This window comes from Camelus ferus, chromosome 17, assembly GCF_009834535.1.
Source record: "Camelus ferus isolate YT-003-E chromosome 17, BCGSAC_Cfer_1.0, whole genome shotgun sequence".
Lineage (NCBI taxonomy): Eukaryota > Metazoa > Chordata > Mammalia > Artiodactyla > Camelidae > Camelus > Camelus ferus.
Window position 1 is genome coordinate 41,101,873 of NC_045712.1, and position 27,424 is coordinate 41,129,296.

At 42.4% G+C, this 27,424-nt stretch overlaps 1 protein-coding gene and 1 long non-coding RNA gene across 4 annotated transcripts in view; one reads left to right on the plus strand and one right to left on the minus strand.

Moving 5' to 3' along the window:
- Positions 1–16,809: 16,809 nt before the first annotated feature.
- On the minus strand, positions 16,810–19,389 carry EIF1B (eukaryotic translation initiation factor 1B). Its single transcript, XM_032459176.1, has 4 exons — positions 19,107–19,389; positions 18,020–18,183; positions 17,506–17,607; positions 16,810–17,203 (listed from the first exon to the last, which is right to left on the minus strand). Exons 1-4 carry the CDS (start codon positions 19,135–19,137, stop codon positions 17,159–17,161), a joined length of 342 nt encoding a protein of 113 aa, XP_032315067.1. The 5' UTR covers positions 19,138–19,389; the 3' UTR covers positions 16,810–17,158.
- Positions 19,390–19,553: 164 nt separating this feature from the next.
- Positions 19,554–27,424, plus strand: part of LOC106731044 — a 42,556-nt gene continuing 34,685 nt past the window's right edge. For all 3 annotated transcript variants that reach the window (XR_004312337.1, XR_004312338.1, XR_004312339.1), the window contains exon 1: positions 19,554–19,760. This is a non-coding gene — a long non-coding RNA (uncharacterized LOC106731044). The remainder of the gene's footprint in view (positions 19,761–27,424) is intronic.

Genomic DNA, 27,424 nt, shown 5'->3' on the forward strand with positions numbered 1-27,424 from the left:
CAACATGGATAGACTTGGATGATATTATGCTTAGTGAAACACATCAGAGAAAGACAAATACTGTATGATATCGCTTATACGTGAACTTTAAACAATAAAATGAAGTAGTGAATGTAACAAAGAGAGTAACAGACTCAGAGATATAGAGAACAAACTAGTGGTTATGAATGGGGAGAGAGACTGGGGGAGGGGCAATACAGTGGTAGGGGATTTAGAGGTACAGACTGTCATGTATAAAATGTTACAAAGATACACGGTACAACATAGGAAATACAGCCAATATATTGTAATAACTGTAAATGGTGTATAACCTTTAAAAATTGTGAATCGCTATGTTGTACACCTGAAACTTACATACCATTGTACATCAACTATAATTAAAAAAAGAAAAACGGTTTGATTTGATTCCAACATTGAAAAATTGGGAAAGCCCAGATAAAAATGCAGAATTTTAGCCTCTCTTTATTTTTTTTTAAAGAACGTTATTGTGGTATAATTTCTGTACAGTAAACCACAGATATTTCCGATGTACAATTTGTTGAATTTTGACAGATTTATACACCTATGAAACCACCACCACAATCAAGATAGCTAACGTTTCCATCTCTCCACAAGGGTGCAAATTTTGAACTCCCAATTTATCCCTTCCCACTTCCCTTTCCCCACTGGTAACCATGAGTCTGTTCTCTATGTGTGCGAATCTGTTTCAATTTTGCAAATAAGTTCATTTGTGTCTTTTTTTTAAGATTCCACATGTAAGTGATATCATATGATATTTGATTATCTCTGACTCACTTCACTTAATATGATAATCTCTAGATCCACCCATGTTGCTGCAAATGGCATTACTTCATTCTTTTTTATGTCTGAGTACTATTCCATTGTATAAATATACCACAGCTTCTTTATCCAGTCATCTATTGATGGACATTTAGGTTGTTCCCATGTCTTGGGTGTTGTAAACAGTGCTGCTGTAAATACTGGGGTGCATGTGTCTTTTCAAATTATATTTTTCTCCTGATATATGGCCAGGAGTGGCATTGTTGGATCATATGGTAAGATTATTTTTAGCTTTTTAAGGAACCTCTATACTGTCCTCCATAGTGACTGCAACAATTTACCTTCCCACCAGCAGTGTAGTAGGTTTCCCTCTTCTCCACACCCTCTCCAGCATTTACCATTTGTGGACTTTTTAATGATGGCCATTCTGAGTGGTGTGAGGTGATACCTCATTGTTAGTTTTGGTTTGCATTTCTCTAACAATTAGTGATGATGAGCATCTTTTCATGTGCCTGTTGGCTATCTGGATGTCTTCTTTGGAGAGATGTCTATTTAGGTCTATTGCCCATTTTATGACTGGGTTGCTTGTTTTTTTAATATTAAGCTGTCTGAGCTGTTTGTATATTTTGGACGTTAGTCCCTTGTTGGTCGTATCATTTGTTAATATTGTCTCCCATTCTGTAGGTTGTCTTTTCGTTTTGTTGATGGTATCCTTAGCTATGCAAAAGCTTCTAAGTTTAATAGGGTCCCATTTGTTTATTTTTACTTTTATTTCCATTACTCTAGGAGCTGGCTTAAAAAAAATATTGCTGTGATATGTCCAAGAGTGTTCTGCCTATGTTTTCCTCTAGGAGTTTTATAATATCTGGTCTTACATTTAGGTCTTTAATCCATTTTGAGTTTATTTTTTTGTATGATGTTAGAGAATGTTCTAATTTGAATCTTTTATGAGTAGCTGTCCAGTGTTCCCATCACCACTTGTTGAAGAGACTTTCTTTTCTCCAGCGAATATTCTTGCTTCCTTAGTCGTAGATTAATTGGCTATAAGTGCATGGGCTTATTTCTGGACTTTCTATCCTGTTCCATTGATCTATGTGTCTGATCTATGTGTCTGTTTCTTTAAAAATGGGAAGATTTAGCAATATTGGCCCCATCTTCTTGGGTGGCAGCAGTCTCTGGTGTAGAGTAACAGCTGCTCTGAGACAGGACATGGGATCCCCAGGACGCCCTCAGGCTCCATTCGGCTTCTTCACTCCTTGGCTTTGTTCTGGAGGTATCTGAGTTTGAGACTCTCACTTTTAGTGAAGCTAACTTGGAAATGTCCTCATTACTAAGGTTAAGAGTAAAACTGAGTCTTAGTTTGGGTTCCTCTAGAAGCAGATGCTAAGACTGGGGTTTGGGTGCAAGTAGTAGACAGGCCGACCCCGGAGATTTGGTTCCAGACGAAATATCACAAGAAAGAGAGTCAAACAAGTTTTTTGGTTTTTGAGTGTATATAAACATAGAAAAGTTATGTTTATACTATACTGTGGTCTATTAGGTGTGCACTAGGGGGATTCAGGTGTAGGAGCTGTTGGTGGTCTCCAGGTGCACAGTGGGCGGGGCACTGGCAGTGTCTGTTGGAGGCTGATCCCATCTCATTTGCCCACAGTGCCTGGCACCCAGTTAGCACGTGTGAATGGTTGGAAGCTCTTTTTTTTCCCATCCTCATCCTGATGGCTTTCACCAGAGATGAGATGAATTTAAATGGGTAACTGCACAATCCCAATTTGTGTGTGTGTTGGGGTGGGGGTGTTTACTGAAAACATCTGCCTTCCCTGCCCGTAGGCAGCTCTGGGGGCTTCCTTTGGGAGTGTTCCCATTGGGCCCCGAGTAGATCATTGGATTTAATAGTCAGGAAAATCTATTTTTACTCAGTGATGCCTCTGGGTGTTCTTCCATGAGGCCCTGGCCTGAGTCCAGGTTTCTTGGCGCCGATTCCCAGCAGTATGTGGCCCCAGGGACAGGGCATGAGTGAATTAAAGTTTAATTAAAGGTGAAACTCTGCTGTGGATGGGGCTGCCTGTTTCCTCCTGGGTCATCAGTGCAAACAAGTATGCAAAAGGGCAGCACAGGGACTCCTGGTAACATCGACCCTCCCTCCCGGGCTTGTGTAGTCAGTTCCCCGGGCACTTTTGTGGGACATATTTCCTTCTTCCTTGCAAAGGGGATAAAAAGATGTTGAAGAATATAGTACAAATGCAGAGAGCCAGTGTGGAGAGAGTCTCAGGTCCCAAATGCACAATGGTTTCTCAGGTTTATAATTTAATTGGTCCCAAGCCTTCCAGGTGCCCATCCAGCCCCCATAAGGAGTGATCTTTGAAAGGCAAGATGGAAAAAGTTTCTTGGAGACAGACCTGACTCTCACGAAGTGTCAAGGAGCACTCAGCCCGATGCCCTCCCTGCTGCAGGGGTGCATGTGGAGGGGAGAGGGTGCACTCAGTTCTGCAGCTTCGGACTTCCACCCAGAGCAGAGCCAGGTTGGACTGGTTTATGCTGTCCACACTCATAAACCACCTAAAGCCCACTGAATTATTTGCAGTAAGAAATAATCATTTCCCACTTACTTAGCAAACAAGATGAAGGAAGAAAGAAAGGGGCTTTGATGAGAACATGGAACCCAAGCAAAGAAGGTGCCAGAGAGATGACTGTCCAAACTGCTGGGCATAGGGTCAGCAGAACCCAGCGTCCCCTCCCTAGTCAAGACTCCTAGAGTTCCATGGAAAGTCTCCCCTTCAGAGTGACATCCTCCCCGCAATCACCTTGATTCCATAATCAGTTAACATGCACGCATCCCTCCACCCCACCTCCACTCCCATTTCCTAGAAAAATAATTAGGGCACAGAGAATCCATACTTTGATCTGGGACTGATAAGCTGGTTTTTACATCCAGTGCCCAGCTAACCTAAATGCTCAGAGAAGTCACCGGACGATCAGAAAAGCACCTCCTAGGTCAGGTGTCAGCCTCATCACACACGGGCCCTGGAACTTTTGGCAAGGCTGGGAAGCTTTTGGAGCCACTGTCTCCTCACCTGTGAAATGGGGCTCAGGTCACCTGCCTGATCTGGCCGGAGGCGCCAGTGAGATGATGCTCGCCGAAGTTAGGTCTTTTCCACTGCAAGATGGGAGTTTATTGCAAGAATACAATCAAGCAATGAAAAAGACAGACTTCTATGGACATTAGCAAAAGAAAACTCGCTGTCCCAGGCCTTAGTGGTGACTCAAACTGGACCCACGGAAGCTCTGGGGACCTCAGTAAATGGAGTTTGCATGTCTTCAAGGTAACACAGTAACCATGCAAATAATAATAATAATAACATTTAGCAAGCATTGACTCTGCAGAGCACATGCTCAGACCTTTTTACACATCATCTCATTTACTCATTTACTCCCTGCCACAACCCCAGGAGGCATTTTCACCCTCTCCACCTCATGACGCCTCATCATTCCAGCCTTGACAAAGCTTGGCTTGCCCCTTACTCCTGCTCCCCATAGAACCTGGCATGTGCCTCCTTTCAGAAAGCCGCAAGGCCTGCTACTCACTGCTTGATTATTTCCCTGTTTCCCAGCTCAGGGTTCTGAGAGCAGTAACATCTCAGTTTTGCAGGGACCCGATGCTTGTAAGATTTTAGAGATACTCTTCAAAAAAAAGGAAAAATAGGATGTGAGGGTTATCTGGCTGTGACATGTGTCACCCCACTGATCGCCAGGATTGATTCGGCTGATCTGGCTGGCTATGCAGGTGCCCCCTTCCTCCCTCACCGCTCCAGGTGCGTCCCTCCCAAAGCTGCGTCCTCGGTCGAAGAGGACGACTATCCCCAATAGAGGAGGACCGTTCTTCTCGGGTAAGAATATATGAGCAGCTCTGCTCCCCTGCTGCAACCTCCAAACAAGCTCTCAGAAAAGGAAAAATAAGACCTAGGAATGCAGCTCTGGGCTCAGGAACCTGGAGGAGGGCTGGGCAGGTGAAAGCCGTGAAACTTCAGTGCGTGTGTTTCAGGGTGAGCCAGCCTCTGCTAGAGTCTAATAATAAGGTTTTCTTTGGTGTTTGGGATGGTGGGTAACATTCCATGGTCCCAAACAAGGCTGTTAATGTCCAGTTCATCCAGCGCTGGACTAGGGGGAAGGAAGGAAACTTCCCTGGGCCATGAACTAGGAGCCAGGCTCCCTGGAGACCTGCAGGGGGCGGTGCAGGCACCAAGTGTATAATGACCAAGCAGTAACTTAGCGTCCTGCATGTCCCTCGTTCCTGTGTACACTGCTCCCTCAGGGATCTCATGCGGGTAAGGGATGGCTAGACCAGCAAGTGTGGGGCATTTATGGGGCTCATGGGCCCATGGCCAAATCACCTTCTTACAACTATCAAAACCTTTTCATGGCTCCTAACACTCACCTCTGATGGTTTCCTTTAAAACAGTACCCAGAGGTGAAAAAGCTGAACATTTTAAAGGCCTTCTACATGGCATTTTGTTCAGATGAAGTTCATTCAAGTTTCATGCCAGAAAGTTGTACCAATTTACATGATTTGCATTTAGCAAAGAGGACACAAGCCTCACTCGAATACCATCGCTTCCACATTCACTCTCACACTGATGGAAAATCGTTGCCAACTAAACACTCTAACCTTTTTAACCCTTGAAAGTGAGTTTCTGGAGGCCTGCTAATGTGCAACCAGAAAGAAGTCAGCCAGGTGACTGTGCCCAGGGAAGCATCTCCAGGGAACATATAGGCAGGTCACTCAGACACGAGAACACAAGAGGGCAGATGCTTCTTCCTTCCTGGGGTCACTGGACCTCTGGAATGAGAGGTCCCTAGGGGGACATTTTTCTACACCTTTAAAAATCAAAGTTTTTACTTATTATGTGTTTTTTTTTTTTTTGCGTGCCTGGAGCATTTGAGAGTTTAGCAAGTATCGTATAACCTCTCCATCTCTTCTGACTTGCAGGTCTTTTCTCTAAAACAAACTAAAATGCAAGTAAACAGAAATTAGATTACTAGACCGGAACTCTAAGGACCGACATTAAACGGATCAATAGCACCACCTATTCGCAATGTGCGGTACTGCAGCCACTTTTTTTCGACTTAGTAATTTTACAAAATATACATGGGGTCTTGTGGTTAAATAAGGCAGAGTAAAAGATATCCCTGCCACACTGTAACAAAGACAATAAGAAAGTGAAGAAGCAGCGCTATCTTCAGAGAATCACGTTAACACCTGATACCTCCAAATAACACTATTTGAGGAGAGTGAGTGACACCCAGTGAAGATGAGCCAACTTGAAGACAGTGCCGAGACCCGGTGCCCATCTCTGCGGAGCTGCGCGGGGTGGGCAGACCTCACTGCTCCCCGAGGAACGGAGAAAACCACGTGTAACAGAAACCAGGAAATACTTCTTAGTGAATAATAATGAAATTATTAACTACAGAAACCTGTGGGCTGCACGCGGGACATTTACTTCAAGGGCTTTCTTACAGTCAGAAAGAAGAAAAAGTGAACGTTAATGAGCTACGCATCTGACTTTAGAAGTTACAAAGAGGACAGAACAAAGAAAGTGGAAAAAGAAAATAAGAAAGATGGGGCAGAAATTAAGAAAACAGAAAATAAACATAATGGGGAGGATCAAGAAAGCCAAAAAAGTTAAAAAAAGAAAAGAAAGAAAAGAAACTGATAAGCCTCTGATTTAATACTTATTAAGTTAATGCTGAATTGAATAGTTATTAAGCTAAAGAGAGAGAAGGAGAAGATGCAAATAGGAATAAAAGAGGACCCCTAACTATAATGCTAAAAAGATTAAGCCACTCAAGGTCAAAGCTCACTATTCTTGAAAGGCAATTAGTAAACCAGGACGGCTGTGTCCTGCCACAAACCTAGTGTGTTTGTTTAGTCCCCAGGCCCTGCTTGTAAAGAAAGGATGGAAATTCCACTTTACATCTCGCCATTTTGCATTTTCACATCAGGTACCGCATTGATTTCCATAAAATTAATCTGAGCAGTGTTTTCTCCTTTGATAGATAATAATGAAAGTTAACATTGATTAAATGCTTATATGCCAAGTACTGTGCAGGTAATCCCCACCCTGAGTCTCTGAGATTAGCATCATCACCTCCATTTTAGAGATAAGGAAACTGAGGTCTGAGATGTAGGGTACCATACCTAACATTGCAGATCCAGAAAGAACTAGAGCCAGGATTCTGGCTAAGTGATTGAGGTTTGTTTTTTGTTTGTTGGCCAGTAAGTTAAGAAAGAATGTTTTTTCCCCCATTTTAAATGGTTGAAGATAAAATCAAAGGAAGAGTAGGGTTTTGTGACACGTGGGAAGTATATGAAATTGAAATTTCAGAGTCCATAAAAAATTTTATTGGAACACATCCACAATGATTCTTTATAGTCTTTGGAAGCTTTCCTGCTTTGACGGCAGTTAAGTAGTTGCGACAAAGACTATGTAGCCCTAAAATATTTATTAATATTTATCGAAAAAGTTTTCCAAGCCCTGCCTTCAATTATCACTTTGATTTAAAGACTTCTAGCAAGGAAAACAAGCAAAACAAAACCATATTTTCTCCGTCCTGGTGGGCTCCCTCCCTCTCCCCTTCCAGCCAGCTCTGGGGGGGCTCACCCTTTCAGGACAGCTTTTCTGACATCTTTCAAGCTCCTTCTGGTCTGCATTCTCTGCTGCCCCATCCTCCACACCCTCCAGACCAGACGATGCCCACTGGGGCCTGTCCTAACATGCTCTCCCAGCTGCAACTGATGACACTCAGAAGGAAGAGGAGGGAGAGGGTGGGGTGGCTGGCTTTGCTCCTGACACGAATGAAATCCTTGAGATTCTCAAAACCACCCTGGAAGGGAGGGATTAGTACACCTCACTGCACCTCTGAGACGTTCAGTGACTTGTACCTGGTCTCACAGTTCTGAGTGACACCTGGGATTCAAACCCAAGCCCGCTGGGCTCCAAAGTTTGGCTTCCACAGACTGTAGTGGAAACTTGGCCAATTTCCATGCCTGAGTCTGCAGGGAAGGGCCTAGGCAGTAGGGGCCTATCAGCCACTGGAGGAAGAATAATTAATCACGGGGGAAATTAGCAAAATGGGTGATGAAAGATAACGGACAGACTAATCCTACTTTCACTATAAAAATAATGATGCCGAGAAAAAAAAATGAGCAGGTTATCCAGTAAAATGATAACAGTAGTTTCCCTGCATGGTGGATTTACAGGAACCTTTTTTTTTTCCTTTGAGCTTTTCTGGATTTTGTGTTTCCCAAAGAAACTGTAAACACTACATTACAGAGATAACAATTTTAAAAGCTTACTTGTTCATTTTTCAAATGTGTACTCTTTCATTTAATGATCTGCAGTACTAATAGCCAAAGCATGACACTGTCTCCCCTCAAAGTGCTGCTAAAGGATATTTTCTCTTTTTTTGAAAGGATATTTTACATATTGTACATTGTGTATATTTTTCAAAAGTTGATTTGCAAGAAAGGCTGATAACCGTTTGACATATGTTGATAGTAACCCCTTTCCAGTTTTTTCTTTACATTTTATTATCTTAGATTTTATTTTGTTTGGCTTTTGCAAAACAGAAATTTAAATTTTTTATCAAATCAATTAATTTTTAAAGGTGGAGGCTATTGAATATTTAGGAAAAGGGGGGAGAAACTCTAATAAGCGTTAGGGGAAAAAATCATCATCAAGTAGAAAAGTCTTTTCTTGCTGATTTGCAAGTGTTCCCTCTATTTTCTAGAAACTAGCTCTAAGCTTTTTGTAGGTTTTAGGCATTGTAATCTCTTCTCCCATTGTCTGTTATCTTCGCCTAGTTTGTTTTCAATAAGACAGAAGTCTTTAAATTAAAAACAAATTTTTGAGATATAATTGACAGATAACATTACATTAGTTTCAGGTGTACAACATAGTGATCCAATATTTTTATACATTATGCAGCATACAAAGTTATTATATTTTTGACTGTATATTGACTATATTCCATGTGTGGTACATTACATCCCTGTGACTTATTTATTTTATGACTGGTGCTTTGTACCTTTTAATCCCCTTCACCTATTTTACCTGCCCCTCATTGGTCACCACTCCACCCTGCCCCCCTATTACCACTGGTTTGTTCTCTGTATCTTTGAGTCTGTTTCTGTTTTGTTATATTTGTTCATTTGTTTTGTTTTTTAGATTCCACACACAAGTGAAAACATGTAGTATTTGTCTTTCTCAGTATGACATTTCCTTTTGTATAATATCCTCTAGGTCCATCCGTGTTGTTGCGAATGGCAAGATTTCATTCTTTTTTGTGACTGAGGAGTATTCCATTATGTATGTATATATATACCACATCTTCTTTATCCACTCATCTGTTGATGGACACTTAGGTTACTTCCATATCTTAGCTATTATAAACAATGCTGCAATGAGCATAGGTGTGCATATATCTTTTTGAATTAGTGTTTTCATTTTCTTTGGATAAATACCCAAGAATGGAATTGTTGGATTGTATGGTAGCTCTATTTTTAAATTTTGAGGAACCTCTATACTGTTTTCCATAGTGGCTGCACCAATTTACATTCCCACCAACAGTGTATGAAGTTCACTTTCCTCCACATCCTTGCCAATATTGTTATTTCTTAACTTTTTGGTAATAGCCATTCTAACAGGTGTGAGGTGGTATCTCATTGAGGTTTTGATTTGCATTTCCGTGATAATTAGTGATGCTGAGCACTTTTTCACGTGCCTGTTGACCACCTGTATGCCTTTGGGAAAATGTCTGTTTAGATTCTCTGCCCATTAAAAAAAATCAGATTGTTTGTGTTTGCTATTAATTTGTTTGAGTTCTTAATACATTTTGGATATTAACCCTTTATTGGATATATGATTTGCAAATATCTTCTCCCATTCAGTATGTTGCTTTTTCACTTGGCAGATGGTTCTCTTTACTATGCAGAAGGTTTTTAGTTTGGTGTAGTCCCACTTGTTTATTTTTGTTTTCATTGCCTCTGCTTTGGGGACAGATCCAAAAACTCCACTCCAAGACCAATGTCAAAGAGCTTACCAGCTATATTTTCTTTTTGGCTTTTTATAATTTCAGAGCTTACAATTAAGTTTTTAATCTATTTTGAGTTTATTTTTGTATATGGCATGCAAAAATAGTCTAGTTTCATTAATTTATGTGCTGCTGTCCAGTTTTCCCAACACCACTTTTTGAAGAGACTGTCTTTCCCCCATTGCGTATTCATGCTTCCTTTGTCATTGATTAATTGACCTTATGTGTGGTGGTTTATTTCTGGGTTCTCTATTCTGTTCCATTGATGTATGTGTCTGTATTTGTGTCAGTGTCACTCTGCTTTGATTATTATAACTTTGTAGTGTAGTTTGAAATCAGTGCCTATAATGCCTCCATTTTTGTTTTCTCAGGATTGCTTTAGCTAATCAGGGTCTTTTGTGATTCTATACAAATTTTAGGTTTATTTATTCTAGTTCTATGAAAAATGTCATTGTGTATTTTGATAGGGATTACACTGAATCTGTAGATTGCTTTGAGTAGTATGGACATTTTAACAGTGTTAATTCTTCTGATCCATGGCACAGTATACCTTTCCATTTATTGTGTCAGCTTCAATTTTTTTCATCAATGTCTTACAGTGTTCAGAGCATAAGTCTTTCACTTCCTTGATTAAATTTATTTTTAGGTATTTTATTCTTTCTGACATGATTTTAAATGGGATTATTTTCTTGATTTCACTTTCTGATAGTACATTGTTGGTGTATAGAAATGCAACAGATGTCTATATATTAATTATGTATCCTGCAACTTTACTGAATCCATTTATTAGTTCTAATAGTCTTTTGGTGGCGTATGTATAGCATCATGTCATCTGGAAACAGTAACAGTTTTACTTCTTTTCCAATTTGGATGCTTTTTATTTATTTATTTTCTCCTGTCTGTTTGTTGTGGCTAGGACTTGTAATACTATGTTGAGTAAAAGCGGTGAGAGTGGGCATCCTTGTCTTGGTCCACATCTTAGAGGAGGACATTTCAGCTTTTCCCTGTTGCGCACGATGCTCCCTGTGGATTTGTCATGAACAGCCTTTATTGCGTCGAGGTGCGTTCCTCTGTATTCGTTTTGCTGAGAATCTCTCTGAGCCGTTTTTTTCCCAATAGCACTTGTTTGCTTGGTATCTCTGTGTCACATTTTGGTAATTCTCACAATATTTCAAGCTTTTTCATTGTTGTTATATATATATATATTATGGTGATCTGTGATCAGCAATCTTTGATGTTACTATCGGAAAAAGATTATGGCTCACTGAAGAGTCAGATGATAGCATTTTCTAGCAATAATGTATTTTTAAATTAAGGTATGTACATTGTTTTCTTAGGGCATAATACACTTAATAGACTACAGTATGGTGTAAGCATACTTTTTATATGCACTGGGAAATCAAAAAAATCCCAGTACTCTTTTTATCGCGATATTTGCTTTATTGTGGTGGGCTGAAACAGAACTGCAGTATATTTGAGGTTTGCCTATGTATGAAAGATGAGAGATATCAGGGGATATTGATGAAAAGGATCCAGTAGGGAGGAAGAAATGGATGATTCAGAAAAAGGAGGGTAATTACAATGATAATTCATGGAGAAAAGGGGACGGTACCCGGGACATAGATTGAGGGGTTGGTTTTGATGGGCAAGTGCACGTCGTCCATTATAAACAGAAAAGAAGACAGAGAACATGCATCACTGCCTCAGATGGGAAGATCTGGAGATGGGAAAATGAAGGTGCCTCAGACATCTCAGTGATGGATGAGGCAAAGCCTTCAGCTGTGTAAGACGGAGGATGGGGGTGAAGGGAAAAGGAGAAAACCACTGTTTTCCCCGAGCCACCATCACTGTCCTAGGCAGGTATGGAGCCAGTGGTTGAGTTTAACAAGGGTTGCAGTTTGACAGATGAGTACAAAGGAAAGAGAGCAGATAAAAGGAGGTAAGGATATTTGTGAGGAGGTAATTATGATGGTAAGCCAGGGAAGCGATGCTGGGTCATGAGGTCTGTGAGAGTTAAATTAGCTGATACGTGTAGGGAACTCAGAACTCTAGGTTACAAATGTTGAAAAGAGGTTAGCCATTTTTACTTTTATTGCAAGGGAAGTGGGCAAATGAGGGACAATGCTTGGTGAAAAGCAAGGGTCAAAGGACCTACTGTTAGAGAGAGAACATTTTCCACAGTAATCTCTCCCAGTACCTCTCTTGGTGGGGAAGGTGGTTCCCTGGTCAGATGCCCAACTCAAGATTGCTGTCATTCACTTAGGTAGAATCAAATCCCTGAAGTACAATTCCTAGGTTACCGCTGAGCTCGCATCAGGCTTCCCTCACTTGTGGTGTGACACCTGCCAGAGGCTCTCCCAGTGAGTATATTACTAATGATTGCTCGGCCAAATGAGTCCTGTTCTGGGTTGTCTGGGCCTCATGGAATGGCATTATCGTGGACACAAGGGCTTTAAGGGAGCCCAGTCACTACTTTTCCCAGACAAAAGTTGCCAACGTTCAAGTCACTCTCTAAGTGGGTGTGCCAAAAAGACACACTCACCTGCGTAGTGGTCTAAGACAGAGGTTTAACCTGAGAGCACTATGAGACAGAGGTTTAAAATGAGAATGCTATATATTTATAGTGTGTGTCTAAAACTCCAGATTGTGCTCCTTAACAGATGACAATTTAGCAGGAGCCTTGATTGTTTTCTAGCTTAATCATCCAGCCTCTGGAGGCCATAAACAGATGTCTCTGTTTACACTTGAATTAAATTCCTTCTAATAACACTGTGATAGACAGTAGGTGAAGTGGCTTTATATATCCCCAGGGCAAGACTGTGAAAGCATTTTTTTGTCTCACCAGGTAAAAGCAAACTGCAGTAGGTTTCTGTGGGTTACAAAAATAAGGGCTTGGCTATATCAATTTCTGCATAACATTTGAAGGATGACAAAATTAAACCTGTCAGCTGGTGCTTTAGTGCCTGCAACAATGTAAACCTCCCGTAATTCACTGTGAACTGCCAAGAGCGATCAAGTTTTTAAGTGTCCACAAGGGGGTGTTAAAGGAGTACATACTTGCCCCAGTCATTCCCTCCCTTCCTTCCTTCTTTAATAGTATCATTCCCTGGCTGCCTTATGTTGTTTCATTTTCAACAATCTTAGTCTATCAAGTAGGTTGCTAGTGGTTCTCATAGTCTAATTTGAATATTGGGCTAATGTTTCCTGAGTTTTTAACAAGTTACTGGCAATAAAGCACCCAGAATGGACGTATGTGACCAGGGAGTAGACAGGCCTTTTTTCTGCTTCAAGGGGTTATATCTCTCTCCAAATCTTTGGTGATGTCTTCCGCATGGAATTTGTCATGGTTGACGTGGATTAAAGTACTTTCTGATTCCACCTCTCCTCTCCAGACTGTATGTTGTTCCTTACCCACTGGATTGAGGAGGTGGGCCTGAGGTCCTGATAATGAATGGATGAAGGACACATGGAGATAGACCTGGGGGTCACAGCTAGCTTCCTTCTGGACCATTCTGTAGGCCTAGAGACCCTTCAAAACTCTCCAGGCTAGAGCAATCGGCTGCAGCAGAAGCCCAGCTTGGGGGCCAAGATCACTTAGATTCGCAGGAGAGGAATTTGGCTCTGAACTTTAGTCCCCTTTGTGCATTGAATGAGTGGTGCTTGTATCTATGTAATTGCTTTTTGCATGAAAAGAAGCCTGCAGGTTGTTCACTGGTTTGATGTGAAGGCACCACCACAATTCAGATCATGCACTCAGTTCATTGGCAGATCTATAGCTCCTTGTGCTAGGTTCAGAATCAGACTGATGAGCTAAGTATGTGAGCCACCTGCCTCACACTGGCATCCTCACCACAAGTGCTGAGTTTAAATTGCCTTTAAATTCTGTGTATAGGCCAGAGAATTCCCACAGGCCACATGTCATGACACAATAATGCCTGGATTTGGAACATCAAAGGACAGTTTGATATTCTCTCCTCTACTTGGCACTAATTCCACCCTGAATGGTTTTCCAGGAGTGAAGAAATAGCCATTCCCCTGATTTATGACTTTTCTTCCAAGCTTCCACTATCCAGATGAAAAGGGAGTTAAATGACTGTGAAAGGAGCTGTCAGTGCTGAAGGCCCCTTAGTGGCCCCTGCTTAATCCCAGCTGACTCACTTTGGCCCCTGATACCAGACAGGCACATGTTGCAGTGGCTGTCACCTGTCTGTCAAGTGAGGGTAACTGGCTGCCATCCACTGCAAATGAGAGTTCTCTTTGGTTTTGGATACAGCAGGACCACGCCTCTCTCGTTTCCTTCCCGCATGGAACTCTGGCTTGTTGGGGGAAACCTCACAGGCCCAGTGGAACAAGTCTGTGTGGGCAATCTAATTAGCTTGATTTTTCCTGAGCTGTAACCACCTATTCCTTCAGCCAGAGCCCAGCTGGTGACAGGAGGCACACAGAAGTCTGTTACCATTTTGTATTTCTCACGTTATTTTGGTTAACTGTGTCCTGACTGGGACTGGAACTGTTCCTTCCCTGTGGTCAGAGCCGCCCCCTCTCTAGGGCTGCTCAGAGAACAGCTCTCATGAGTTCCTAAGCAGGTAGAGCAGGCTGCTCCCCCAGGCTTCCCTCTGCCTCAGGTGGGGCCGAGATTGAAGGGAAGAGGACATCGTTGCTATAGCAGCAGTTTACTCAGGCTGTGCCTCAACCAGCCAAAGGTCAGTTTCCACTGGCTTCACCAAGGCCTCTACTGAGTCTAGAGGTTTAGGGACAAATCTACTAGTCCTTGACTCGGTGTGTGTCATGTTGCACTGTCAAAGTACAGACCACTAAAAAAACTGCAGATCAGAATCTTCCCACACGAGAGGCACAAGGAGATACTGTCTGGCTAGCTATTTTTGCTGCATTTGTAAGGCATAACCTATTTTTCCTCTGCAGTTATAGTGTCGCCTGGTGCCTTTTGCCCCTGAAGCAGACGAGAACATTGAGCTATGCTCTTGGGTATCTCTGAGGCTCCCAGTCAGCATTCTTACATGAGGGTGATAGTTCAACTTTTATCTTTTGGCTGGTTTCAATGAAATTGCAGAAATCTGTAGATATTATTTCCATCGCATTGCTCAAAGATAAGAAGTAAAGGGTACATGATATGGTTCTTGCTCTAGGGATGGGGACTGTCCTACAGGTGACAAGTCCAATCTGGGGCTCAAAGGCTGAAGGGAGGATCAGGAGAGGTGCTTCCCATAAAATCCAGACGTTTGCCCAAGGCTTTTGATCCCATCTAGTGGGACTGGCCTGACACGTGAAGTGATGACCAAAAGCTTAACTGTGGGTGCCAAGATAAGGGGTCCTTTTCTTCCCTTGTAACAAGGTTTCCCTGGTCCACCGACCTTGTTAAATCTCATCTTAACAGATAATCCTTCTCTGGGCATTAGCTCAGATCTCAGTAGATAAAGAATGAATGTGAATGTTAATTCATGCTTTTGCTTTATCAAGTTATAGGTAGAAAAGTGAGGACTTCTCAGTCACGGTGGAAAATTTTCCCAAACCTCTTGCTCATATTATACTATTTTCCTGAAATGAGCTCAGCACATTTGGCACTATATTCCAGTGTACTCACTTCTCAGTATTCGCAGCCTTTCTTGTTCGGAGATAGGATGTGGTGAAAAAGTAACAAAACCTATTACTGAAGTATCTTTAAGAGGCAAACTCTGTGAGGGCTGATTTCGTTTTTCTAAAGCAGTACCATCAAGAGAGGAGCAAGAGTTCAGCGGGTACAGAACGTAGTGACCCAAGAGACAGGACATTTTTCGCACCACCATTATCCCACTGCATTAAGCTAAAAGGTTTACTTACACAACAGTCCCCTCTTACCCAAGATTTTGCTTTCTGTGCTTTTAGTTACCTGTGATCCAAAATGGAAACATTAAATGGAAAATCTTAGTGATAATTCCTGTAAGTTTTTACCGGGCACTGTTCTGGGTAGCATGACATGATGGAATCTCACACCATCCTGCTCCATCTGGGTGGGACCTAATCCATCCCCTTCTCCAGCGTATCCAAACTGTATGTGCTACCCATCCATTAGTGTACTGAGAAGGGTGAGTTTACATAGGGTTTGATACTACCTGTGGTTTCAGGCATCCACTGGGGGTCCTGGAATGTAACCCCCTTAGATAAGAAATGGACTACTGGAGATGCATCTCTGTCTTGGCTAAATGGTTTTAATGACGCAGCTTGTGTAACTGAGCATCTAATCACAACTCAATAAAAAGCAGAAATCTGGAACTCAATAGAATGAGCTGCAGAAGTCTCATAATTAAGAACTGCAAATTCTATTTCTTAAACAATCCTCAACCCCTATGTGCTATTACCCACAGCTCTTACTCTGGTGAAACACATACCAAAACCATGATTTACTGAAAGAATATGGCTTTTCTGGTTGGAAGCCCTGGGCTGGCCCCTCAACTCTGTCACTTTCTAGCACTTTAGGGAAGTTAACCCAAACCCCAATGCCTGCCATCTGTGGAATAGTGATACCACCCACCCACAGTTGCAGGGTAGTGCCTGTGACTAAATTTATTTTATGTCAGGAGTCTATTATATTGTCTGGCACTTAGGAACAGATTTCTGTTGGCATCCCAGTAACATAACCAATAAAAATAAAATGTGCTAATACGTAAGTTTAAACTATGCTTCATTTTCTTTTAAAAATGTAATAGTACATTCTGACAAAGTCTTGGCTCTAACTGAGTTTATACTCCTGTTCCTATACTTAATTTTAAATCAGTAAATGAAGAACACAAATTACATATAACAAAGGTTCTCCTCTAGCTTTAACAGCATCTGAAATTAACTAGAAAGAATACACAGAATGAGAACTCCAATTATGAAAGACAAAATATGTGTATATTACTTGCTTAGATTTGGGAGCCTAACTGCTCACAAAAGGATTTATAGATTTTTTTTTATTGTTAAGCTGCAACATACATGGTTTAATACAACAAAAAAAAAACATTTAATCAAGTGAAAAGTAATAAACTGAACAATAAACACTCAAAACAAAATATTTTCCATTGGAAACATGTTAAGATGAATACGGGGTTTCATTACCATCTTACTGCAATTTTCTTATGTGTTACTAGCCTACATACCCCATGTTTTCTGTAATCATGCAGATATGAATGGAAGTTTGAATGATTAAATAAATGAAAAGTCCGTTTACTGCAGAGAATCATTTCACAAGGCAGCCAAACTAGGTTTAGAGAACAAAATTATTCAAGAAACTCTCCACGTATTTAGGTTCATTTTAGAATCCATGAACCTTAAGCTGTTCCTCCTTGACAATGCCAACCTACAAAATAAAATTTAATTTAGCAGAATTAATGAATAATAAGTTCATCTCTAAAAAAACATAGAAGTGGTCATTAAAAAGAATCATTGTTAATAAGTTATGGCAACACTATTACTTGTGGCAAATCGTTAACAATTCAATACATATTTGAAATTAAGTACCAACTCTGTCCTTCACTTAAAATTAACTTATTTACTTCATTCACAACTTTCTTTTTACATAGTACATAGTAATTCACATTGCCCTTAAATACAATTTTATAAGCAATCTCAAGTTTGTACATAAAGCATCCAATCACTCACCTCCAAAAGGAACTGGCAAATGTTTTTTCTTTGGTCACCTTGAAGCTGAATAACCTCTCCGTATTCAGGATGTTCAATCACAGTACCATTACAGGCAAATTTCTGAAGAAGTAGGTTCAACATAAGTCAAATACAGTGAGATTTTATTTTCACTCTAAGACTAAAATTAGCTATTTCAGTAGGCTTGATTACATTTAAGGAACAGATTTTTGTGTCCTGTACTCCCTAAGTTAACCTGAAAATGAATCAGCAAGTCACATAAAGGAAATGATTTTACTTGGAACATGGCAAACTGAGCATTTTACATTTTATTTTGCTTGAAAGCCACGTAAATCTTATTTTAAGATGGGAGATCAGACATAAATATCTGGAAGTTAGTTAAGGGTATGAGCAGTTTTCTTGGGTCCAATCATTTTCATCCACACTAAAAGTCAAGTAAAGGTGTGAACCATAATCCCGTTTAGAGGTGTGCATCAATAACTAGATTTTAATCTCTTCTCCCTAACATCTTTACCTTTTTGAAAGCTTTCACAAGTTTCTTTTTGTCATAATCATCTGCAATGCCCTGAACAGTAGTCAATGTCTTTCTGCCGTTCCGTTGCTGGATTCTTATATGAATGTAATCCTCAGTCCCTGCCGGGAGTAAGTCGTCACCCTTAGTTGCATCAGCAAAGGGGTCTGCAAAGGGATACCAAAAAATCCAAAGCAATAAAGTATCTTTTAGTAATTTCCAGATATACGGTATGCTACAATCTAGACAGTCAGCAAAGAAGGTTCTAGTGCCTTTGCTTTTTTTCCTGCAGGTGGGGATGAGGAGGTGATGGGGTAGAATATTAATAAAACCTCCAAGTACTCTCACAAAAAGAGGATTTAAGCTGGTATGTCTCCTGATGCCTAAACAGAAAAACGCTGTTACAGGCAGATAATGCTATCGCTGAATACAGTCCTCTAATTAGAGAAAAGAAATGTTAAGATCTCATTTTTATAGCCACTATAAAAATGTGCGTCATCTCGATTACATTCTGATGACAACAGAAACATTCACAGATGCCACCCCAGTCATTTAACGGTAATAACTCTGCCTCGAAAAAAGTAAAAAAGATAAATGTACGTATACCTATGAATCAATCAAGAAGCGTAATGTAGCAAATTACTACGCAAGTAGAGAAGGTTGGGCCACTGCCCAGTGACAGATCGGAGGCCTGATCCGCATCTTTTACTAAATGCCCCGACCGCTAAGGTACGCCGATTCCCCAGCTCCCGGGCCAGGGTCTCCCTGGCGAGAGGCAGGGCAGGTCTGGGGGCGGTACACGGTCGCAGAGGTGGCGTGGGACAGAAGCCAGGCGCAGGCGGGTAGAGTAGCGGGCGGGGGCCGGGGTCCGGCGGCCGTCCTCGGGGAGGGGGTCGCCAGGGGCCCAGTCGCCATCTTCTGGGCGCCGAAACAAAGCCCCACTCGGGGTGCGCGGAGGGCGGCCGGGGGCCCTTCGGTGAGGTGGTCGGCAAGCGGCCCCGGCGAGGGCGGGCAGGGGCGGCCGGCCGGCCGATGGGCCCGCGGGGGACGGAAGGGGACAGGAGGGGGCGGCGGGGCGACCCGATCTTACCGAAAGATTGGAGGTTCTGGATAGTGGACATGCGATACTAGTGTGAGGCCGGTGAGGGGATAAAATTCCTGCGGGGCCCGCCCGGATCACTGTGTCAGGAGGCTGCAGTGGCGAGAAAACGGAAATAAATAAGGAGACGCTTCGCCCTGGGGTTGGGATGCGGCTGGAGCGGCGGTGGCGGCGGAAGCCGGGAGGAGGCAGGAAGAGGCAAAGGAGGAGGCGGAGGAAGAGGCGGCGGCGACGGATGCTAGGACGCTAGAGAAGAGGCGGCGCTGCGGCTTCTCCCACAAAATGGCCGGCAGAGACTATTTAGCCGCGCCCGCCGCCCCCTCCCACGTGACCCACCCGTGCCAGGCACCCTGGGACTTGTAGTTTTTCCGAAGCGAGCGAGCCGGGAAAGCCTGGGGCGGGCAGACTTCCGGGACCTCAATTCCCAGCAGGGAATGCGCCCTCCAGCTCCGGGCAGCAAAGCCGGGAAGACCCGTGGGGTCAGAGCAGAGAGAACCTACAGGACCGTGGGGTCAGCTACCGCGGGTTTGGAGCTGGCTTGCAGGCTCTCTCCAGACTCCCCTTCTCTCGCCGTACAATGGCAACGCTGAGGGGTCGGTGTTGGGGAGATAATCTCCACCGGTCACTCTCGAGGCCCTGGGTAATGTAAGTAAAATCCGGGTACAGGAGCGAAACAAGGCCCCTAGCCCCGGCTTTCGACTCGATGGCCGCCCCTCAGCCTTTCCACTTCCCCCATCCCGCCTCGCTCGTTTTGCAGGAGGCCTGTTGTCCCAAGAGGCGAGGGGAGCCTCTTGCCCAGGACTGGGCGGCCCTCCGGTTCCCCAGAGTGGTGATTCTCAAACTCCAGCGTGCATCTTCCGGAGGGCTTAATGAAACAGATTGATAGACCACAGAGCTTCCGTTTTGGGAGGCCTGGGGTGTGGCCCAAGAGTTTGCAAATCTAACAAGCTGCCGGAACATGCTGATGGTGCTGGTCTGGGACCACGCTTCCGAACCACTGCTCAGCTTCAGTGGGGGCCAGGCATTTCCCCCAGCTTGACTGAACGTACCCGAAAACCAGCCTGTCAACTTGAACACAAAATTTTGAACAGGAAGGTTATTTGATAAGAGAGGTATCAGAGCTGCCATTAAGTTTCTAATCAAGGTATACCCGACAAACCTGGGACTACGGGAATGCGCTCACCCAGGCAGGGTCAAACTTGTCAAACTTGGGTGGCTTTCTGGAAGCAAAGAGATAGACTAAAAGTTAGGGACTGTTAACCTTGTTTTGTGCCAGGGCAGTCTTGTGAAGACTGTGGACTCCTCAGAATAATGTTCAAAGTGCTTGAAATAAAACATAGGAAACACAAAGGAAACCTAATCTATTGAAATTAGAAACAATAAGTTGGTAACATCATGTTGCTTCTTTACTAATGTATTAAGATTTAGCAGCAGGTCTGTTAGTTATTAGCGGCTGGAATTTTCAAAAGGTATTTTGAGATGTCTGTAACATCAGAAGTGTAATATGAAAATATCTGTGACTTCCATTGGTGCAAAATTACAGATCCTTCACATACGTCTGGGATGTTGCCAGCATTCATAATGGAGGAAAAGCTAAATTTTGTTCTTAAACTTTAAGTTTAAAAAAGTAAGCGGTTAGTGAAAATATAGGTGTAGTCTTTTTTTTTCCCATCCAATTTTAGGAATCCCTTTCTTAACCACAACCCCATCCCCATCCCCAATTTTAGCCAGGGACCAAGGATCTGCAGACCCCAGGTTAGGAATACCTGGCTTTCATAATCTTCTGTGATTAACTGTGTTGCTAGGTACCATTTATTTAGTGCATTCTATTTACCTCTTGTAAGTATTATACACAGTATTACTCATCTTCATAGCCATTCTATGATGTAGTTATTACTCTTTATACTCATGTAGAAATGGAGGCTTTCATGGCCTGAAAAAAATCAAATTCTCAGCTCTCAGGAATCTACATTTTTGATCTTTTAGTCCTGATTTAAATAACACTTTTATTATCCAAACTAAAGCGTAAAGTTTTAGAGCTGGTTCTAAAACAATGAGAATCAAATTTTGTTGTTGTTGTTCATGTGTTGATTACATCTACGGTGTTTCTGTTCTTTAGTCTTGTACCTTTATAAACACACTTTAAAGTAATTTTTAATACTGCTCTGGATGAAGTGCAGAATAAATAAAATGCATCTCTATCTCTGTTATCTCTCTTTCTTACTAGATGTCCCAAACCATTTTATATTTTGTTGTTTCTTGGAAGGAGCCAAGGTTGGTCCAATCAAGAAAAAAAATAACGTAGAGGAGTTTAAAAAGGTCCAGAAATCTTAGGGTTTTCATGGTCATTACCCCTGCCAGGAGAACTCATGCTTTCTTAGACCTGGTGTCTGCATCAGAAACCCCCAGGAGCTCAGAACTCTTCAGTCAAAGCCAGCTATGAATATGACTTGATACAGTTGTGATTATAATCTTGAACATGCTTCTGGCTCTTTGGTTATCATTCATACCCTTTGTGTTTAGACCTGACCTGTCCAGCACAGGCACCACTAGCCCCATGTGGCCATTGAGCTCTTGCACTGTAGCTGGTCCAAACTGTGATGTGCTCTCAGTGTAGAGCACACACTGACTTTTCAGAGGCTTAAACTGTTGATCTCACCTGTTTTTACTTCTTAAAATGAGGCTACTAGAAGATTTAAGATTTCATGTGGCTCACGTACTATTTTTATCGGACAGCACTGATTTAGAGTGAAAGGGTTTGACGTATATATAAAGTTATGAAAGGACTAAAGTACTTAAAATCTAGTATTTTTGGTTCTAAATGGTACCGAGCCTAGTTCAAGGAGATACGTCACACCTTATTTCTGAAGGAAGTTTAGCTCACTTGCAGAGATCAGTAGTATTGACCAAAGAAATCAGGGAAGGTTAAGGGAAAAAAAAGAATAGTTGAAAAAGAGAAGCCCCCAAAACTAGAAATAGACCCCAGATCTGGCTCATTACTTCCTAATGGTTAAGACAAAGAGAAGTTCAGCTAGAAAGTCCGTATGTCTACAGGGTGAAAACATACCAGTTGTGCAGGAGGAATGACTTTGCCTGGCCCTGAGCCACAGGAGGTGTTTTTCTTGGACTCTCATAAAGGGGACACTGTGATGTAGTGGGCAGCGTCCCCAGCAGTTTGCCTACCATGAAGACAGTGGTGGGTTTTATGCAGTGGTTTCTTGAGTCACCTGGTCCTGAAGACACGCTGACATGTTAGACTTTCGGGTCCTCGTCCATCCAGAGGTTGCTTTTTGTGGAGGCCTTGTGATGGTGTGCCTCTCAGGTCTCCAGCTTCAGTGAGCATAACTGACCAACGGCACCAGCTGCTGCCCTCCAAGTTCAACATCGCTGAGGTCCTGCCTCCCACAGGCTGCTCCTGGTGACTCAACAAGGATCCTGTTGCGGGCCGGTTCTTGAGAGATGTGGGACTCTTCTGATAGGCGACTTTCCTCCATGACTTGCCATTGGCCTAGCTGAACTTTCTTAAACTTGTGCTGAAGTCTAAGACTCTTCTTATTCAACCCTTCTTCCCTCTCTCCTTTGCAGGGTCACCTTCTCTGGCTCCTTCCTCTTTCCCTCACAGGTGTTTCCCCAGTAAATGTCTTGCGCATCTCACCTTGTCTTGACGTTTGCTCCCCAAAGGACCCAGATTGATCCACCTAACTCCATTCTGGTTGGTGAGGAGACAGCAGAATGAAAGTTCTAGTTAAACTCTAGATATTACCACAAAGCTTTTCCTCCAAACCCTGAAATCTCCTAGTGAGCTATGCATGAGGCTAAGAGAACATTTGTATAGCCTGCTTGAAGGCTTAAGGCCTTCAGTATGAAAATAGTCCAGGCAGTCTTTTCTTCTGGGTGTACAGCCTGAAATAAGCTCTTTGTATCTTGCACATCTGAAGGTAAGAAAATGTGAACACAATGACAGGCAAAAAAGAATGTTTGCCCAGTGCTTAGAGCAGACACCCAATTTTACTCTCCTAGGGAAGGCTCCCATCCACCTCCAGCTGGCTCCAGAGTCTTGTCACTGCATGAGTGAAATGGGAAGTCACAAATCCCAAATGACCGGCCAATGAGGCTAGCACTCCCAGGATACTAAGGGCAAAGAGAAAACCCAAAGCGTGAATGTCTTAGTCACACGCTGAGCATCATAACTAGTATTTGTCACATCTCAGCTTTGAATGAGTTACATAGATGAAAGTTTAAAGTTGCACTTCCTGGCTGGAACCATGTTGCCAAGTGATTTAACAACTTACAGGGTCTGAACAGAACTCAGTTAGCTACCTGTCTAAAACAATGATTACTGAGGCAGTTTCTGTAGAGTGGATCAGAAGACCTAGAGAAGAGAAAGCCGTAACCTAGGCCTTTTTCCTAATCTTAGGTACTTTGTATTTAACCATTTTGCTGGGAGAAGAGTAAGGAGAGGTGGGTGAATAGGTTTTGTGTATATAGGCAGTAAAAATAGCGATGATGATCAACATGTTGATGACAATTAGCACATTGTGTGTTGAGTATCTGGAGAGTATTACATTGAACAGAAAAAGTGTACATGTATTAAAGGGTCAGTATCTTTTTTAATTTTCAGGAAGCTTGTGAAGCTAAAAGAGTTAAAGCAAGCCAGCGTGTAATCACGAAGCAAATAATAGGAAGAAAATTTCAGGGATCTGGGAAGTTGAAGACTTACTGGAGTTAACCCAAGAAATCTGAGGAGGTTTCCCTGAGGTAAAAAGACAAGGTTCCTGTAACTTCCTATATGTTGTGGGTCACGGACATAGATAGGTCTCACTATTTTTTTTTTTTTAATGCGTGGAAGTTCAGGGGTCAGAACTAGCCAACTCCCTTCTCCTTTTCCTCTCTTGTGTCCTTGAGCCCTCTCATCTCCTTAACTTCTTGCTGTAGAGCCAGTTGGTCCTGGGAGTTGAGTCTGGGGTGTTGGGGGAAGGAGATGGCCTCATAGGCCCCCAATCCTTGACTTCTGTTCCAGACCCACTTTCCTGAGAGCTCAGCATTGGGGTTTCAATCACAAGCTTGTGCTGCAAGAGTGGTTTTTTTTTTTTTTTTTCTTTTCCCACCAACCTTCAAGAATTAACCTCCCTTGTGGACTTCCACAGCAGTGGTGGCTTATGGTCAAGTATATGCTTTGAATATACCTGGATCCAGTGGCCTGTTTCTGGCGTGGCATTTCGGGTCTAGGCTTTAGCGTTGTATCTGATAGCATGTCCTTATTCAGCCATTGATAGCTGTGGGACCTTGATCCCTCTAGGTCTCAGTCTTCCGTGGAAAGGACATCATAATTCCTATCTCATAGGGTTCTATAATGATTGCATTTGAAAAATGTATGTATCAAAGGCACTTATTATAGTGCCTTTCACAGAAGACGAAGCTTTATTTGTCTGTAGTCTTCTGGGAGTTGTATGATAAGAATGTTTGGAAGTGATTTCCGTTGTGATGTTGGGGCAGTAGATGGAGAGTTATAAATGTATAGATGTTCCTACAGAACACAGATGGTGCTTCTCTTCCCACTTCCTCTGGTCCAGTGCTCTTGTGAGATTTCGTTATAGCCACAGTCGCTTTGGTTCATCATAATCAAATTTGCTTGGAACGGTGGCTGTCCATTCATGCAGTCTGACCATTAGCACAGTCCAGGAGAGGTGGCAGTATGCACGGAAATAAAGCTCCTTTGCTGCTGTATGATTTATGTGTATATTCTCACCTTAGAAAAGAGCAAACGTGTAGCGTCAGGTGCCTGAGGCAGAAACCCCCATCCTTTGTCACCCCATCTCGCCATACCTGTTCACACATCCATCTGCTCTAGGGGAAATGTGGGTTAGTACATCCCCTGCTCTCTTTCTCCCCCCGTCCCGAAAGGTTAAATTGTCTTCGATGAGACATGACCTTGACATGGCCAGATTCGTTCCTGGCAATGTGTGCAACTCCCCACTTAAAAATAGATGTTCTTGGAATCACATCTATTTAAGTGGAAGTAATTTAAATTGAAATAAGCTTAGAAAATGTGTTCGAATATTATTAATTCCAGGGATTTATTATGAATGAACCTGGGGACTGCTGATTTGGTCTTGATTATAACCTCAGTTGACCTGGAGGTAGAGCCTTCAGTCCTTTATTTTGAGCACTGAAATGGTTTTAATGGTGATACATAACAGTATGCCTCATCTCCAGGGGTGTATTTCTTTAACATTCAGACAGCACCACATCTTCTGTCCTTTGCTTCATAATGCACTGCCAGTGCAAACCTGAAGCGCTTAAAAGATGGTCACTTTATTAAACAAGATGTCCTACCCTACAGTTTTCCTGCTAATCACTTCAAGCAGAAAAAAAAAAGAAAAAGAAAAAAAGCCAGTTAAGCTACCTAAGAGAGAACAGGAGGAAGTAAACTCCAGTCGAGAGGTTAAGCTGCTTTCATCATGACTAGTGCCTAACAGGGTCTGCCCACAAAATGTGTTCAGCACACGTGTTTTGTACCACTCTCCATGGAGTACGAGAACTTCGCAACCACGCACGGCCCTTTCTTTTCTTCTAATCCTTGTGTTATTGTTATCACACGTTTTACTTTTACGTGACGTTGTTTATATTTTTGTTTAAGGCAGTCAGTTATCTTTCAGAAAGGTCTGAATAATAAGAAAAAGGTCCTGTATGTTTATCCATGTAGTTATCATTCCAGTGTTCAACATTGCTTTGCATAGATCCGTATTTTCACCTGGCATTATTTTTCCCTCTGCCTGAAGAGCTGCTTTTATCATTTCTTGTAGCGTGGGTCCGCTGGTGATGAATTCTTTTGGTTTTTGTACGTCTTAAGTATCTTTATTTCACCTTTATTTTTGAAAAGATTATTTTTGTTGGGTATAGGATTTTAGGTTGAAAGTTTGTTGTTGTTTTTTTTTTCCCCAGAACTTTAAAGATGTTGCATCATTGTCGTCTTGCTTGCATTGGTTTCCAGTGAGAAATCGTCTATCATCCATATCTTCATTCCCTTGTAGGTACAAAAACATTTTTTTTTCCTTTGGCTGCTTCTAAGATTTTCTCTTTATTACAAGTTTTGAGCAATTTGATTATAATGTGCCTTGGTGTAGATTTCATTATGTTTCTTGTGTTTGAGTTTCACTAAGCTCATTGGATCTGCACGGTTATAATTTTTGTCACATTTTGAAGAGTTTTGTTCATTGTTTCTTCAAATTTTTTTTTTCTCCATCCTTCTCTCTTCTCCTTCAGGGACTCCAGTTATAAATATATTAGGCTGCTGAAAGTTGTCTACAGCTTACAGATACTCTGTTCATTTTTTCTTCTATTTGCTCTCTGTGTCATGACTAATGATGTATCAACTTTGCTAGGCCGAACTGCATTTCCCAGAATATGCGTCTTTGTATGTTTCCAGTTTGGGCAAGACGTGATGGCTGTGCTTAAGAGATTTGGGAGGTAGAAGGAAAGAATCACTTTTGTAGCTGATTCACCTCCATGACATAAAGCAATATCTGGGTCTGCAGTTACCCTGCCTTTCCCCGACTTTCCTTCAGGTTCTCTTACTCACAGCCAGGTGTGTGCTTTTAGCTCCATGAATGAGAACCCCAGCTTCTGTAGGATACCCTTGCACCAAGCTCAGAGGCAGCAAGAAAGGACATGGGTTTCAGTCCATCCTCATGGGTTTCCAGCTCATGCTTGTCTGGTTCCAGCTCACTTGGATGTTCTCGTCCTGACTTTTCTTTACTGACATCCTTCCCTGTGGACTGTGCATCAATTAGATGTGGAGATACAGCCTACAGCCTTACAAAAGCAGCTTAACCAGCCCTTATGATTGCGTGCGCCAATTCCCTGGAACAAATTCCTTTCTATATATTTGTGTGCATTCCACCAGAGAAACAGGACCAGTAAGAGATGTATAGAAGCGCCATCCCCAGCCCTGTGCGAGTGCTGTGTACTGTTCTCCCTAATCCTTTTGGGTGGTTTTTTCCCAGGATTCACATAGTTTCCTTACACACTCTTATGCCAATCAGTAGTCTTCTGAATACTGGAGGGGCACCCAAGAACTTTTTAGTTTCCTCTCTCTTTGTGAAGCTCTTTCCTTCTCAATATTCTGCTTGTGAATTCTAGCAGCCTTGGTGTCCTTGGGCTCTTAACTTTTTCTACTTAATTTAAGGAGTCTGCAGGGCTCTGCCTGTTGCCTTTGAAACTCTTCCCAGGCAGTTAGGTGGGGCGATTGCAGGGCTCACCTCATTTGTTTTCCATTTCCCAGGGATCACTATCCTTTGTTTCCTGTG